At 37.6% G+C, this 16480-nt stretch overlaps 2 protein-coding genes and 1 long non-coding RNA gene across 4 annotated transcripts; 1 reads left to right on the plus strand and 2 right to left on the minus strand.

Moving 5' to 3' along the window:
- Nucleotides 1-1066: 1066 nt before the first annotated feature.
- Nucleotides 1067-3842, plus strand: LOC126373776 (TBC1 domain family member 31). Its single transcript, XM_050020059.1, has one exon. The coding sequence runs from the start codon at nt 1238-1240 to the stop codon at nt 3689-3691; it is 2454 nt and encodes an 817-aa protein (XP_049876016.1). The 5' UTR covers nt 1067-1237; the 3' UTR covers nt 3692-3842.
- Nucleotides 3756-15669, minus strand: LOC126373832 (uncharacterized). Its single transcript, XM_050020171.1, has 9 exons — nt 15532-15669; nt 14716-14847; nt 7548-7670; nt 6806-7056; nt 5692-5833; nt 5119-5207; nt 4839-5010; nt 4447-4669; nt 3756-3987 (listed from the first exon to the last, which is right to left on the minus strand). The coding sequence occupies exons 1-9, from the start codon at nt 15541-15543 to the stop codon at nt 3845-3847; spliced, it is 1287 nt and encodes a 428-aa protein (XP_049876128.1). The 5' UTR covers nt 15544-15669; the 3' UTR covers nt 3756-3844.
- LOC126373914 (uncharacterized) lies at nt 8715-11514 on the minus strand. 2 transcript variants are annotated; one of them, XR_007567368.1, is made up of 3 exons: nt 10454-11514; nt 9899-10025; nt 8715-8913 (listed from the first exon to the last, which is right to left on the minus strand). It is a non-coding gene; the product is annotated as an uncharacterized LOC126373914 (long non-coding RNA). The 2 variants fall into 2 exon arrangements; XR_007567367.1 differs by having other exon boundaries at nt 10483-11500.
- Nucleotides 15670-16480: the final 811 nt, after the last annotated feature.

Raw genomic sequence — 16480 nt, forward strand, 5'->3', positions numbered from 1 at the left:
AACTAAATCCAAAGTTACCAGGTTGTGGCTAATTCCGCCATTTTGGGGAAAATAAAAAGCCTTTTTAGGGAAGTTTTGAGGAAATAAAACGTTGAAGAAAATATTAGGAAAATAAAATAATAATAAAAATAATAATAATATAATTTGGTGGTATATGTAAAAATATAGTAAAAATGATGTAATATTATACCATGTGAACATGTTAAGTATAGCTTTCATACTTAAAAAAATAAATTTTGGGGAAAAGGAGAATGCACATGGATGCGTAGGAGTTGGTCTACCTACTCGATACTTACGCCTACTGTGCTGGTAAAAAGCTTATAAGTATGTTAAAAAACAAATAATGAATGGTATAGAAATACTAGGGCCTAGGAGAATTAAGAAAAAAGAAACCGAAGTGTTATAAAATCAGTTTTTTTTGTCTACACAATTATTTTATAATTGCAGTAACTGTAATAACATTTTCCAATTGGGCAGCTGGCAGTGTGAAACCTTCCTGAGCGCAAGCCATATAATTGGGGCTCGTCAATGTCTGATCTACACCATAATTTTGCAAGAAGCTAAAAACCAGAATTCTTTCTAAACTATAACTGTCCCAGAAAAACAACCAAAGAGACAGAACAACAACCAAAGAGAAAGACAATCAAAATAATTTTTGAATAACATATTGCTCATCGGTATTGATGTTCTACATTTGATTTTTTCCGAAACTCTAGAACCCTTTCAGAACAATGATCATACAGACTCTTAATCTACATCAAAAGATCATTTAAATGACATATTATAGCTCATTGGTATTGATGCTCTAGACCAGGCCTTATACATATTTGGCCTACATTCCACAATTATTTTTTTACTATTACACAAACTACCCTACGAGTTAGACATTTATCGTCATACAAAAAAAAGTATACGAAATATCGTATTTTTGTATTGAGTAGATAGACCAACTTGCCCATTTCTCTTTTTCTGTTGCGGGTATATTTTTGTAAGAAATGGGGTAATTCCTAAATACGTGTCTGGCAACTCTGAATAATTCTGACATTGACGTTGACGTCCCCGGCCCTCTTGACGCATGACGTTTTTCCTGCTTCAAGTTTTAATTTAGATTGCTTGACTCCGCCAAATTTTAAATATTTTTTGCAAAAGATTGTGCTATTATCTTCCTAAAAAGAACATAATGATTACCGTGTGAAAATCGGATATTATTCCCCTTGATTTAACTACAATTGCTGTGATGGAACAAGAAAAACGGGGCACTCGTGAAGGTATCGAAAAGTTTGATATAAAACTGAAATCTAAGCCAAAGGATGGAGTCATATTGCAACTTCATCACACCGTTCGGGGCTCCAACGGTGAAAGTCGAAGAATTCGGTTTTCTACAGGTACTTTTGACGATTTACACGAGAAACTTGCTTGTTCAGATAATATTGGTAACTTGTTTGTCCTAGACTTTTCTGACCTCAAGTTTTGGAAACTGACTAGTATTGGTCCATGCACAGCATTACATTTTGTGCCAAATAAATTGGATATGCTTGTTGTTGCTTCAGCAAAGAAGTATGAAATCAACTTTCTTGATATTGAGATGGGTACCACATCCCTTACACTGACAGGCCACACAGCACCAGTCAAGCACATATCGTTTTCAAATAATAAAATAAATAATATGCTCACAGGCAGTCAAGTTGAAGCCATATTATGGGAGCTGAGAAATTATACAAAATTTTTCACTTTAAATACATACATGGGGGCACAAATACAGCAAATTATGTTTACACCTGGAGGTGATTACCTTGTAGCATGTTTCCAAAATGATACAGTTCAAATTTGGAAGCATGAAAGTATGAAATCAGTCAAACAAATCATACCTAATGAATTAAAACACATGAAGAATATTGCATTCACTATGAATGGTCGAGCTATGGCCATGGCAGGCTTGGCTAACACATTGATACTATTTAGTATGGACACCTGGAAAGCTCTGAAGTCTATTGATTTATCAAAATATAATATATCTGGTGCGCTCCAAATAGCCTTCATACCTCAAGTTTTTGACGGTGGTGCAAACAAAATCCTTGCCATATTAAGTAGTGATTGTGTACTCCGTTTGCTGGACTTGGAGTCTATGTCAATTGTGTACAGTATACAACCAGAGTCATCAGAAATACGTAAATTCGTTATTAGCCCCACAGGTAAATATTTTCTCTGCATCTTACAACAAGGTGAAGTAAATATTTACAACACATCATATGTAATGGATTTGGCACATGTTGCTACCGCTGAACACCCTATAAAACAGGAATTACCTGGTACTTCTGCTCATAGAAGTCAAATTCATGAGCCTTCACCCTCAAAAGCTGAAGTAGAACACAAAATGCGTATCTGTATGGACAGTGCTAGGCTTAGGAGAATACTGATGCAATATGGAGAATACCCTGACAAGTTCAGGTCAATAATATGGAGATCACTTCTTAATACCCCAAGAAACAAAACTGCATACTCTGCCTTGGTAGAAAAAGGTATTCATCCAGTGTACAAAGATATTGAAAAACAGTTCACTATTCATAGTTCTGTTACCCTCAAAAGTCTAAAAAGGCTGTTGTCTTGTTTAGCTCATTGGTGTCCTTTGTTTGGAGTTATGAAGTTTCTGCCTGGGTTTGTGTTTCCATTTGTGAAAGTTCTACAGAAAGATCCACTATTACTTTTTGAGAGTGTAGCAACTGTGCTGCTGAACTTTTGCCAGCTGTGGTTTGAGTATGCGCCATTTCCACCAATCAGCATTCTGGCAATGATTGAAAACATACTGGGGGAACATGATCAACAACTTTTGGATCACTTCTGTGAAATTGGAGTCACTAGTCAAACCTATGCACTGAAGATATTGGAAACAGCCTTTAGTGAAGTGTTGACCTGCTCTGAATGGTTAATCTTGTGGGACCACATATTGAGCAATGAACCCGCTTTTATATTGATGGCTGTGGTTTCTTACAGTGTAGTTCAGAAAAATGCCATAAAACGCCTTCAATCACATGAACAACTAGAAAACTTTTTTCACATGCAAAATCCCATTTGTAAAAAAGCATTCTTAAAGAAAGCATACATCCTTTTGAATGAAACCCCTGATGAAATACATCCCAGAAGATTTTTCAATAGCTTTATGTCTTTAGAAAAGGGTGAATGTTACCAACAATTCAGTGGCTATCCAAAAGCAACTATTTGTCTCAAACTTGCTAAAAAAGAAAGAAAGAAGGCGAGAGAACACGAAAAGTATACTCTGCGAGATCTAACGACGAAGAGTCAAGAGAAAATAATAAATGAAACGTTAAATTGTCATTCAGAGTCAGGGAATAGTGGAGAAGATGACGACAGTGTTGATGATTTCTATGCTGGTGAAAAGTATCTTAAGAAACACATGAAGCCACATCCCGATAATCTAAGCAAGGGAGATTACAAACCACATGTAAGGGAAGAACTAATTGATAGCATCATGTACCCTGCATCTGTCAATTTGAAATACAAAGGTCATTCCGATACAAAACCTAGCAAGAAAGACAAAGACAACAATATCTGCAAACAGTCGTCCAGATCAAAAACAAAGAAAAAGACACAAGAGAAAAAGAACGATACCTTAGAAAGAGAAGTTGAAAAATTAATTAAAACCTATACAAATACAGATTTTTCAGATGCGTAATGTTGATAATGTTCGTATTGTATGTTGCGTATTTTTTTTATTGTGTAGGAAGGATACCAAAGGATTTTAATGCTAACTCATAGAATATTTTATTAGTTTATCAAGATTTGACGAAATGAATTTAATTTTGTAATAAATAGTTTTGAAATTGTTCTATTCTTTCTTGGGTGTGGGTCGCGGAATGGTTGACTTTACGTGACTAAACTTCTTCTTAGAGGCACTGCTGAGGTTCGGGCTAGCTTCGGCATTCGGCTTCAATGTGCGAATTGGTTTCACTATTTTAGGCCGAAATAAATCTGGAATAGATGAAAACGAATGTCAATTATTTATTATCGATTCGCGCAACACTAACACCCGTAACTCGTATTCTAAGATGTTCTCTGGACTCTTCTTCGACTTTGTCCTCAGTTGAGGAGACGTCGAGTAAACGTTACGTCATTATTTTGTTGGCAGTAAGTATGACATGCTCGACTCCAGTGAGTAAAGTCCTCAAGTCGAGAACATAACTGTCAACTTAAAATACCGAGTGGAGGAATAGTCGAGAACATCTTAGAATACGGGTGTAAGATCCATACCAAAAAGACTGCAATTTGCGTTATGTCGAATCGTGATCCTGTCTAAAGTAATAGGTATACGGGCGTATGTACGAGTATATCAATGGTGTAAGTAGTCGTTTACTATGTCTCGGTATCTTATGTGGAACTTTATATATCTATGAACAAATTGTTAGGTACCTATTATATTTTTAAACGTACTTTGTAATTTGCTCTTCCCATCTTGCACTTTATTGGTTTTCGTGGTAATGTAACGACTGAGTTTGGATTTCGCGTCTTTATCAGTGGTCGCTTTAGCTGCCAGGTTTGAAGTGGACACACTTTCGTAACGCTTAAGTTTGCTTTTTGAAAATTCTTCGCGGGTAATACCGAGACCCGATAGGTTTGGGCTGGATGCGAATTGAGCCTTAGACACTTCTGCTCCCTGAAATATTGAAAATAATCCTGTTAGGTTTATGATCACTATATGTTTTATTGGTAATGTGCAGAACCTGAAGAATCGACATAATCTTTATCTACATCATGTTGACATTTTGGTCTTATAGCGTAACTTAAGTCTATTTAATAATCTGTGGCGTGACTATTTTCCCTACCTTCAAGACTGATATCTTGGAGACATCCAACATTGAAGACATAGAGGAATCATTCTTGCCGTCTTCCACAAATTCTCTGATGACCAACGCCAGTTTATTGCGGAGACTCTCAGCCGCTTTTTCAGCTTCGATCAAATTGTCCAGCAAATTGTTCTGAGGAGCTTGAATAGGGCTGAAAAGACATCTAACATTCAGAACAGCCAGCAGAGACAGCAAAGTCAGGTCGTGAAGTCAATGCTGACCCGCTACTGCCATTAGTAGAATGAAGTCAAATACAAACCTAGAAGTCTTGTTGCGCCTTCTAACACTGCCTGGAGTAGAATAGACAGTGTAAGTGCTCTGGCGACGGCACATCGTCTGAAGCTTGTCCTGAAAATTTGGACGACTTTCCTTAATAAGGTATATTTTTGCCTTCTTATCGTAGGTGCAATACCAGCCTCATCAACCCTGGTGTCAGGATTATTATTGAGCTGCCAAAGGCCCCTGACATGGCTCATGTAACGACTACATACTTATATCAGTAAGTAGTAACCGGGACCAACGACTTAACATGCCTTCCGAAGCACGGATCATCTTACTTTCGGACAATCAGGTGATCAGCCTGTAATGACCTAACCAAACTAGGGATCACAAAGTGATTTTTGTGATATGTCCCCACCGGGATTCGAACCCGGGGCCTCCGGATTGTGAGCCCAACGCTCAGCCACTGGACCATGGAGGCCATTGTACGGTTGCGTCGGTCCTGATCCATAGTGTCATACACGCCTACTGTTATGGATGAAAATAACGCAAGGTCAGTGTCCTTGAAAAAGTTTAAAATTCTGATCGGATATAAGTATACTTCTTTCTTTACCTTTTTACCCATAGGATCGTCTGCATCAGATACTATAAGTTGCTTTTGCAGCATCTTGTATGTATCGACGTCTTCCTTGGCTGACGTAAGAGTATCCAATGATCTATACCGAGTTGGAGTTTCAACTTTCAGTTGAAGGTGCCTGCAATATCACGGAACATTAATATCTTGGACCGTACTTTTTAAGTTACCAGTTTTCCGCCATATCCACAGGACAAATATTTTCCTTTGGTAATGTATTTTTTTTAAATATAGGCTCGCGTTTGACCACAATCTTACCTGATGGTAAGTGACGATAATGTCAAATTAAGCAGTGGAAAGGATTTTTTCCGCTTCGTTTCTTTACAGACCAGATAATTTTCTTTGTTATTATCAACATAATACCACCCGAGCCCCTCTTACTGCCTACTCCCCCCCTCACTGTCCCCTCACCCCCGCTCCCCCCTTCACTATACCCTCTTACTGTCTACTGACTGCTTATGCAGTCTAAACCGGAGGTTCGTTTTGCTCGGGTGGTATTAATAAACCAATCTCAGCTGAGACTGCCCTCAAGATCATGCTCAAGTCCCTGTTTTTATATGAGAACTGTCACATAATTTATAATCTTGAGGGCAGTCTCGAAGCTGAGATTAGTTTATTAATACCACCGTAAATCCATTCTTCGAAACATAGAGCAAGTATCTTATGCATGTCTGTGAGGTTCTATTTATGTTGTATACCAGCTGTGCCAATATTCGTTAAAATCTGTGCAGTGGTTTAATAGTGAAGATGTAACAGAGTTACTCTTGCATTAACGACCTCTGTGGTCCAGTGGTTGAGGCTGGGCTCACGATCCGGAAGTCCCGGGTTCGATTCCCTAGTTTGGTTAGGACATTACTTGCTGATCTCCAGGTTGTCCGAAAGTAAAAAGATCCGTGCTTCGAAAGCACGTTAAGCCGTTGGTCCAGGTTACAACTTTCTGATGTAAGTAAGTAGTCGTTACATTAGCCATGTCAGGGGCCTTTGGCGGCTCAATAGTAACCCTGACACCAATAGAAAACCCACACGATAGAAGAAGACTCTCGCATTAATACTAGTATGATTTATGATTACGATATACCAACTCTGATTTTACCTTTTCTCCGGCGTTCCCAACTCCACCATGCTAGCAGATTTATTGATCCCTTCTTTTGCCAACTCCACGAAACTTCCTGATTGGTTCTTAGCCAGTTCCAACATACTGGTGGACTTGTTAATGGCCTGGCCTGGTCTCCCTACATCAGAGTCGTTGAGAAACTTAATACTTCGCACCATATCGCGTAGTTCCTTTGAGAGACGGTCACGCTGGATTTTGGGGATGGATCGGAGAAGTGTGCTGCCTGATTCCTAGAAACCAGATGAGGAAAAGATAGGTTCTGTAATTTGAACAGGTTGAAATCGCATTGTGAACTTTGCTAGAGCGTAGTAACTTGCTATTTAGAACAAGTCCTAGCTACGGACATAAGTACATGAGTCTTCCTTGAAAAGTAAATTATTTCCTGTTTTTATTAAACAGGCAAAATCCTGGCTATGTCAGTGATTTATCCTCAAAGTAATTTTACACTTGATATAAGGTCACGACTATATCCCAATTGGGGTAGTCACAGGTACACCCATCAAGATGAATTAAGTACCCACCGAGGTTTATGTTATACCAACGTGATAGGTGGAAGCCGTATCGCCGTCTATTATGGTCGAGGCAAGTTAGTGAAAATTGCACTTAATTTATAACTCATTGGTGCAAGTCCGGTACCGAACCGGCGCTCCCCGTTTGAAAAGCAAGCCGATGACCCACACTGACTTTTGGAAACTAAGTCACGTTAAAATTTACATTTTACCTTATCATGTGGCTTGCCCCCCGCTATCCCTGACACGTGCCAGAAGCCGCTGTTCTGCTGGTCGGCTACCGGACACGAGCACGACAGACTCGCGCTTTCCAGCACCACATGAAGCCCTGAAGACTGCAACGAACAACGGTTAATAACTGGTAAGTAGATGTAGTAATGTTGTCGAGATCATCAATTGATATATTTTTCTCATTGCTCGAGTAATTACATAATTATTCAAAAATATAATGTAATTAAAATAATTGTTGCTTGATATTTGGATCAGATATGTATTGAATTATGTTCCTACTTACATTGTTTCTCTTTATTTTGATCAGAATAATAATGGGTGCAAGATGTGTTGTGCCTGTGTGTAATACCAAGGGTCATCATTTATACCCAAAAACAAAGATAAAAGATGCATTATGTCTGTTATCCATGATATTAGAAGGTAAAACGAAGGGAAATCTTTACAGTGCCCTTCGTCCACGTTCGTAACCAAACTACATTTATTTGGGGAACGTAGTCTGGAAAGTGCCACATAATGATTATATATTTTTTTCTACTCCTCTACTTTAATCTGGCATTTAAATAACCAAAAAGTCTAATATAAGTACATACATAATTAAACTCTTTGAAAAAGTGTACGCTCTATGGCCTATAAAAGCATTGTTTACAAAGTGTAACTGGAAAAAAGCGCGGGAAACGGATTGTTTGGCGGACGTGTTTTTTCGTGGCTTTAAAATTTTAATTTTAATTCTAATATTTAAAGTGATCATTTGGTTAGTTTAGGTGTAATTTAGTTTGTATATATTAATTATTTTTTATTTATATTGTGTATAGTGTAAATATCAACGAGTTATTGGTAAGTAGTTCTTTTTATAATTTTCCCGCCATGGACCCGCCCGAGGATCCTGGGGGAACGCCTCCTGTTGTTGCAAGTTATGTTACAATCTCTAATGTTGCTTCAACGAATGAAGAAGCAAGTATGGATACTGATGGTTCTTTAGTTCAGGGGAAAAAACGAAAGCGCGTTTCACGCTCTAAAATGTGCAAACATTGCAATAAAAAAAGAAGGAAGGGTCATGAGAAGAGGCTATCTGATTGCCAATGTCTATCTGAAACTGAATCTAATGTCCAGCCTGCATCCCAATCTCTTGATGAAAACCAAACTCAGAATATCTCTTTGCCTTTATTTAATGAAACTGTTGCGTCACAAAATATTTCAACTGTCGCTGACAACCACTCTCCACAGTCTCAAATTGCTCGGAGGACTTATATTAGTTCTGATGCAGCTCCTTACACATTACACATCCAGCATAAGCTGACATCGCCTGATGATGGGGTTTCTTTGCATCCTGTGTCTTTAGGTCGATTCCTGAAACAAAACAAAGTTACAGGTATAGTGGATGGAAGCTTAAAACGAATTGGAAGGAACAGAGTATCTCTCTCTTTCAAAAAGTATGAAGATGCAAACTCTTTTCTTGAAAACCCTATTTTAGACTCCTCAAAGTATAAAGCTTTTATCCCTACATTCTCAGTAATTCGAATGGGTGTGGTTCGTGGAGTACCTGCTGAATGGAGTGAAGAAGAAGTGAAGGAGAATACGACAGTCTCTATAGGCTGCGGTCCTATTCTGAAAGTAAGGCGGTTGAATAGGAAAGTCATTATTAATTCCAAGGTGGAATTTAAACCAACAGAATCTGTAGTACTGACCTTTGATGGTCAGATTTTACCGAAAAGGGTCTTCATGTGTTATACAGCTCTCCCTGTCGACCTTTACATTTATCCAACCGTACAATGTTTTAGTTGTTGTCGCTATGGCCATGTGAAAACCCAGTGCCGCTCGCAACCTAGATGCTTTAAGTGTGGTCAGGGCCACAATGGAGATACCTGCTCAGTTCATGAAGAAGATGTCAAGTGTTGCTTATGTAATGGCAACCATCAGGCTACAGATAGAAAGTGTTTGGAGTATGAGCGCCAACGTGCTATAAAAGAGACCATGGCAAAGTCATGCATCTCTTATGCGGAAGCTTTAAAGACTCATCCGGCCATAACAAAGATCTCATATGCTGAAGCACTTCTTTCATCCCATCATGTCCCAGATAATGTCCCACTTTTAACATCGCCTTCCCAAGCAGCTAAGTCCCCTTCTAAAGTCTCTTATAAAAAAACTGTTCTTCAAACAAGAAAAGCTCCTCCCAGGACTACAAAAGGCTATGACGTTCAGAGTCATAGGGAACTGGTTAGAGAGTATGATTTGCCTGCATCTGCTAATGGAACTGCTCTGAAATATCAAGAAACAGTCAATGATCCTTCTAATATTCCGATTTCTGAACTTATTATAGCCCTATTAAACTTACTTTCGCAGTCAAACTTAATTCCACCGTCCAACGCAGCTCTCATGGATTCTCTTGCACAAATCTCTAAAACACTCCATAATGGACCTAAATTCCAAAGTTCTCCAGTGGAACTGCAGGAGCGTAATTCCTAAAAAACAAGATTTATTATTTTTAGTTAACAAGTACAAACCTCTAATTATAGCATTACAAGAAACTTGGCTCAAGCCAAGTTATAATTTTAAAATTTTAGGCTACTCTTGCATTCGAGAGGATAGACCTGATGGATTTAATGGTGTTGCTTTATTAATAAAGCATCCCACTTCCTTTACACATAAACAAATCAATCATAGAAATGATTACTCTGTTGTAGCTGCAATTATTAAAAATATCTGTTTTGTTTCTATTTATATTCCACATCCCTCTTCTCAGATATATAATGAGGTACATAATATTCTTTCCTCACTTCCTAAACCCTTTATAGTGTTAGGGGACTTCAATGCCCAGCATGTGTCGTGGGGAAGTTCTTTATCCAATACAAATGGTAACACTGTTTACAATATGTTGGACACACTTAACCTTTGTATCCTTAATACTGGTTCACCTACCCGTCGCACCTCTCCTTCACAGGGAAAGAGTGCTCCAGACTTATCAATTTGCAGCTTATCAATTTGAAGCCCTTAAATACACTTTTGGAAGTGATCATTATAGTCTTATTATCACTCTGCCTTTTCAACACGAAACTGTTCGAAAACGGATTCGTTTGAAATATAGATTATTGAATGCCGACTGGAATACTTTTAAATCTCGAATGGAAAGTAAAATTTGTTATTTCCCTCCTGTAACACCTGGAAATGAAACCTTTTGTGCAGAGACATTTGCCGGAGCGTTTATAGAGATAGCTAATGAACTTTTTCCGATGAAAAAAGTAGGCTGTGGAATACCTTCTCCACCTTGGTGGGACAGTGAATGTACAGAGGCTGCTAGAAAACGTAAAGAAGCTGAAAAGTTATATTTTGAATGTTCAACAGATGAAAACTTTAATAAAGTAACTGAAAATATCGAAGCTTGTAAAAAAATGTTTAAACAAAAAAAAATTGATGGATGGAGATCTTTTTGCCTATCAATTTGCCCAGATGTTAGCCCATCTGAAGTTTGGGCGAATATAAGAAGATTCAGGGGTGCTTTCAAGGAATCCTCTCCTTCTGCTCTTCCTCAGAATTTGACCCATAAATTTATTGATACCCTAGCTCCTCCTTATGTTTCAGAGTTTATAATGATTTCACCAGCTGTCGATGATCGTACTGGACTAAATAGCCCCTTTTCTCTCCATGAAATGAAAGGCGTCTTATCAAATGTGAAGGATTCAGCTCCTGGCGTTGATGGAATACCATATTCATTTGTAGCTAATCTAGGTGATGATGCTTTAGGTTATTTACTTAACCTAATTAATAGTTTTATGCTATCCGGTAATATACCCCCTGCATGGAGAGTTCAAGAAGTGTTTCCTATTCTGAAACCTAATAAGGATCCTACCCTTGCTTCATCTTATCGTCCTATTGCTCTGTCATCGGTCTTAATTAAAATTACTGAACATCTGGTTAAAAATAGATTGGAATGGTTTATGGAGAGCAAAGGTTTACTTAGTAGAAGTCAGTACGGCTTCAGAAAAGGTAAAGGTACAATGGACAGTATAGCTATTTTTGTCACTGATATACGACTGGCATTCTCTTCTAACCAGTCCGTCGTAGCAGCTTTTCTGGACATTACTGCAGCTTACGACAATGTAGTTTTATCTATACTATATAAGAAATTATTGGCTTTTAATGTACCTTCCATGCTTTCTTCATTTATCATAAATATGCTCTCTGAGCGTTGTATTCACTTTTTTACGGATGACGAGCATTTTTTGTCACGATTAGTCTGGAAAGGTCTCCCACAGGGGTCGGTACTCAGCCCTCTGTTGTATAATGTTTATAGTTCAGATCTAGAATCTTCCCTAGATGATAATGTGAGTATTCTTCAATATGCAGACGACCTCCTGTTGTACTGTTCTGACAAATCTATTCAGAATGCCTCTTCAGCCTTATGTCGGTCTCTTGATTTGCTTAAGGTTTGGTTGGATTTAAATGGCCTAGATGTTTCTTCTCCTAAAAGCTCTGTAGTTGTGTTTACAAGACGATTAATGATCCCTCCTGTAACTGTTGCATTTAATAATAATCCTATCCCAGTAAAAACTTCAGCAAAGTTCCTTGGCGTCATTCTTGACGATAAATTATCGGGTAAACATCATATCGAATACGTTACCGGTAAATGTGATCGTAATTTTAATATTCTTCGATGCCTTGCAGGAGTTTGGTGGGGTGCGCACCCTTATTCGCTTAAGTTATTATATAATGCATTAATCAGGAGCATAATAGACTATGGTACCTTCATTCTTGTGCCAGGTAGCGTAGAATCTTTTCAGAACCTGGATTCCATTCAGTACAAAAATCTCTGAGATTGATTTGTGGTGCCATGAGATCCAGCCCAACTAACTGCTTACAAATAGAATGTTCCGACCCTCCTTTGCATTTAAGGCGTCAATACTTATGTGATAAGTTTATATTTCGGTCTTTTCAACTTATCGACCACCCTCTTTACCAGAAACTTCAGTTACTGTTTGATCTTACACTTTCTTCCCCTTATTGGTCCCACAAACCTATCCCATGTCTTGTTAAAAGTTTTCAAAAGTTTATATATCTTCAAGCCCCCACTCACAGATAGCCTGCACATCCTTTGTTTTGTGACGAATTTGAACCTTTAGTTCTATCCCCTGATGTATCCCTAAATTTGGGCTTTATTAGAAGTGATCCTAGTGTAAGTGCCATGTTCTGTCTTACAAAAGATTTACAATGGCCTCATGCTCATCATATATACACGGATGCATCAAAGCTCTCGTCATCAGGAAATGTTGGTGTGGGAGTGTACCATGCTCAGTATAATATAATTCAGAAAATTAAAATGCCACCAGAAACGTCTGTTTTTACTGGGGAATGCTTAGGTCTTTTTAAAGCAATAGATTACATTATAACCATGAAACTTAAGAACACGGTAGTTTTTTCAGATGCTAGAAGCAGTCTTCAGGCTTTATTAAAATTTCCATTCAGAACTAAAATAATATTTCCGATTATTATAGATATACGAAGGTCACTGTATAAATGTATTCGCCTAGGGTATTCAGTTTCTCTTTGTTGGATCCCTGGACACAGCAAAATACCTGGCAATATTAAAGCCGACCTTCTTGCTAAAGAGGCTGTGGATAGTGGTGACTTATTTACATATAAAAACTACACCCATGATTTAGTTAATTTACCTAGCTTATATCTTCATGAATATTGGGGGGATGAATGGGCAGTGAGTTCTCAGACCAAAGGTAAATTTTATTCATCAATTCAACCAATTATTTTAAGCAAGCCTTGGTTCTTCCGGGTTAAAGTTGGCAAGAGAGCAACGTCCTGCCTCATACGTATGAGGCTCGGTCATACATGCTGTGCATCTTTCCTTGCAAAGATTGGCGTTATATCAAGTGGCGACTGTGAATGTGGTTTGGATACTGGTCATGTTAACCACATTTTTCTGGCTTGCCCTCTACATGACAACTCCCTTCTTTTTAAAAATCTTTTATTACAAAAAGTCCCTCTTCCTACATCTATTTCGGTCCTACTTGCTTCTAATGATCCTCAAATATATAAGTTGTTAGCCACATTTATTCAAGTAAATAATATAAAATTATAGTTAAATATATGTTTATTTTATACCTATTTATATGTGTAAGTATATTGATATTCCTTACCTTACCTTATGATCCTTTATTTCAAAATTTCGTTCCTATCCAAATTCCTTTCTCCATAAACGTTTCCTAAGTCTTTATCCTCTACAGTCAAATCTACATTTAATGGCAAATATGCAAGTCGCATGACGCCAAAAAGAAAAAAAAAAAAAAAAAAAGTGTAACTGTACTATAATGTCGCCAAAAAAGCATTGTTGTTGTTTTTTTTTTTTTGACCTGGAAACTGGCACCTTTACTTTGTTTGGTGCCATAGATATACTATAAAAAAAGTATACATTTGCCGCCATTTTCCCGCGCGTTGGAAAATAAATTGGAAAATTTTTGTGTTTCGTTTAAAATTACGTCGTCGTAGAAAAAGTATTGTATGCAACGTTGTATAACTAGGTCAAAAAATGCTCGTGGCGTCTCTTATTGCGATGTTCGCCAAGGCTCACATCGCAACTCACGCCACTCGCATTTTTTGACCCTTCTTATACAACTGTTGCATAAAATACTATTTTCTACTCCTCTACTTTAATCTGGCACTTAAATAACCAAAAAGTCTAATATAAGTACATACATAATTAAACTCTTTGAAAAAGTGTACGCTCTATGGCCTATAAAAGCATTGTTTACAAAGTGTAACTGTACTATAATGTCGCCAAAAAAGCATTGTTGTTGTTTTTTTTTTTTTGACCTGGAAACTGGCACCTTTACTTTGTTTGGTGCCATAGATAATATAGATATACTATAAAAAAAAAGTATACATTTGCCGCCATTTTCCCGCGCGTTGGAAAATAAATTGGAAAATTTTTGTTTCATTTAAAATTACGTCGTCGTAGAAAAAGTATTGTATGCAACGTTGTATAACTAGGTCAAAAAATGCTCGTGGCGTCTCTTATTGCGATGTTCGCCAAGGCTCACATCGCAACTCACGCCACTCGCATTTTTTGACCCTTCTTATACAACTGTTGCATAAAATACTATTATAATATGATGAAAAATTGAGTCAATTATCTTAATCATCTACCTGGCAATTGATAACAACGGTTCTTGCTCCCCCGTCCTGGCTCGCATTCCCGTCGCTGGTGTCCAAAGACTTCACAGTGAACCCCAAACATTGCAGCAGCGTACACAACTCCACTACGTCCGTGATTGCGTCCTGGAAATTCAAATTAAACTCCTATTTTAGATATTGCTTGGAAGAAGTTGGTTGCTCACTAGGGCCGCCTTTTATTTTTGTCCTAACCTAGATACTGTTTTTGTACTCGACAAAGTATTGTACTTATTCTTCATGGGAGTACCCAACCTTTGGTGTAGGGGAGAGGCTAAAAAATACGGTGGTTTCCAACTAGTCAAATCAGTTAACTACTTTTTACTAAACGTCAAAACGCGAAGTATAATAGAATTTGTATGAAAAAGCAACCTGTGACGCCATATAAAAACGTGACTTTCGCAATTATTACATTTTTCTTTATTAAAATTCATGAATAAGTTTAATTGAAAAACGTAATGTTTTTTGTCACCTTTTGATCTGTCTTAATTTAGTACTTAATGAGAATTTCATAATTTATATTTGACCTCGGAAACTACCCAAACCACCTACTGGAATGCTCCCTTGGCACAAATATTCTCGCTTTTACTAGTTCGATGGCTTTTCCAAATCTCTTTTAACACACATTGAAGGTTTGTGGTGAAGTGTGCTCCTCAACGCATCTGATTAGTTGGAGGAGGTCATCATACAGTGAGATGCGGGCGGTATCATGTTTTACTCGAAGTAGTCTGGTTTTATCACATTAATTATGTATGCCTGATTCTTTATTTTCAAAACTATGAAATAAATTACCGGTTCCGACATTAGGCTTTCTTGTATTAAAAAAAAACACTTAAAAACCACACAAAACACAACACTGTAAATCTAGATAAAACAGTCAAATTAATCGATGCAAAGTAGCGTACTGATATGTGGGTAGAACGCATATTTTTTATTGCCGTTTCGTTGTAAGCTACAGAATTAAGTTGACAGCACACGTCAAACGGATTACATATGAGCGAGATACATATTCTATTCGCCCGGCTTATTCATTCATTTTGAAATTAACAGTTGCCAATCATCCGTCGCTTTCCTTTTCGGCGGAAAATAAAATTAAGTAGGTGTCTGCAGGTATCGGGGCAGAGTACCTTTTGCCTTGCCCTTCGGGGAAAACCAAACCAATGTTACGTACCTAATGTTACTATAGTAACAACCAGCGACTTATCAGGTTTCGTTCCCCAAAAATAATATCTCATTACTCGGGTACATAATTATTCAAAAATACAATGTGATGACAGAAGCATTTATACAAATAACTGTTGCTTCATATTTGGATCACATCATGACTATAGAATTATCTTGCTACCTATATTGCTTCTCTTTATTTTGATTTGAATAATAAGATGTAATTGTGCCTGGGTGTAATAAAAAGGGTCATCATTTATACCCAAAAACAAAGATAAAAGACGCATAAGTACCTACTTATTATGTCTGTTATTCATGAAATTAGAAGATTATCTACACAAAGAACAATATGTACAGCGCCATCTATGTTGTTTTTGAGGAAAGTAGCCTGGAAAGTCCCTTATTATCTTACCACTTTATTATTATATTGTCCCTTATTAATAGTTATAGGATGGGTGACCACAAAAAAAAAGTTTTCATCTCGAGCTCCTCCGTGCTTCGGAAGGCACGTTAAGCCGTTGGTCCCGGCTGCATTAGCAGTCGTTAATAACCACCAATCCGCACTGGGCCCGCGTGG

This window comes from Pectinophora gossypiella, chromosome 16 (assembly GCF_024362695.1).
Source record: "Pectinophora gossypiella chromosome 16, ilPecGoss1.1, whole genome shotgun sequence".
In the NCBI taxonomy this organism is placed as follows: domain Eukaryota; kingdom Metazoa; phylum Arthropoda; class Insecta; order Lepidoptera; family Gelechiidae; genus Pectinophora; species Pectinophora gossypiella.

Coding starts and splice junctions, on each gene's coding strand:
- LOC126373776 (XM_050020059.1), top strand. CDS start 1,238: ATGGAACAAGAAAAACGGGGCACTCGTGAAGGTATCGAAAAGTTTGAT.
- LOC126373832 (XM_050020171.1), bottom strand. Junction 4,670..4,838: donor CCAAGATATCAGTCTTGAAG/GTAGGGAAAATA, acceptor TCAATATTTCAG/GGAGCAGAAGTGTCTAAGGC. Junction 3,988..4,446: donor TGGGAAGAGCAAATTACAAA/GTACGTTTAAAA, acceptor CATCTATTCCAG/ATTTATTTCGGCCTAAAATA.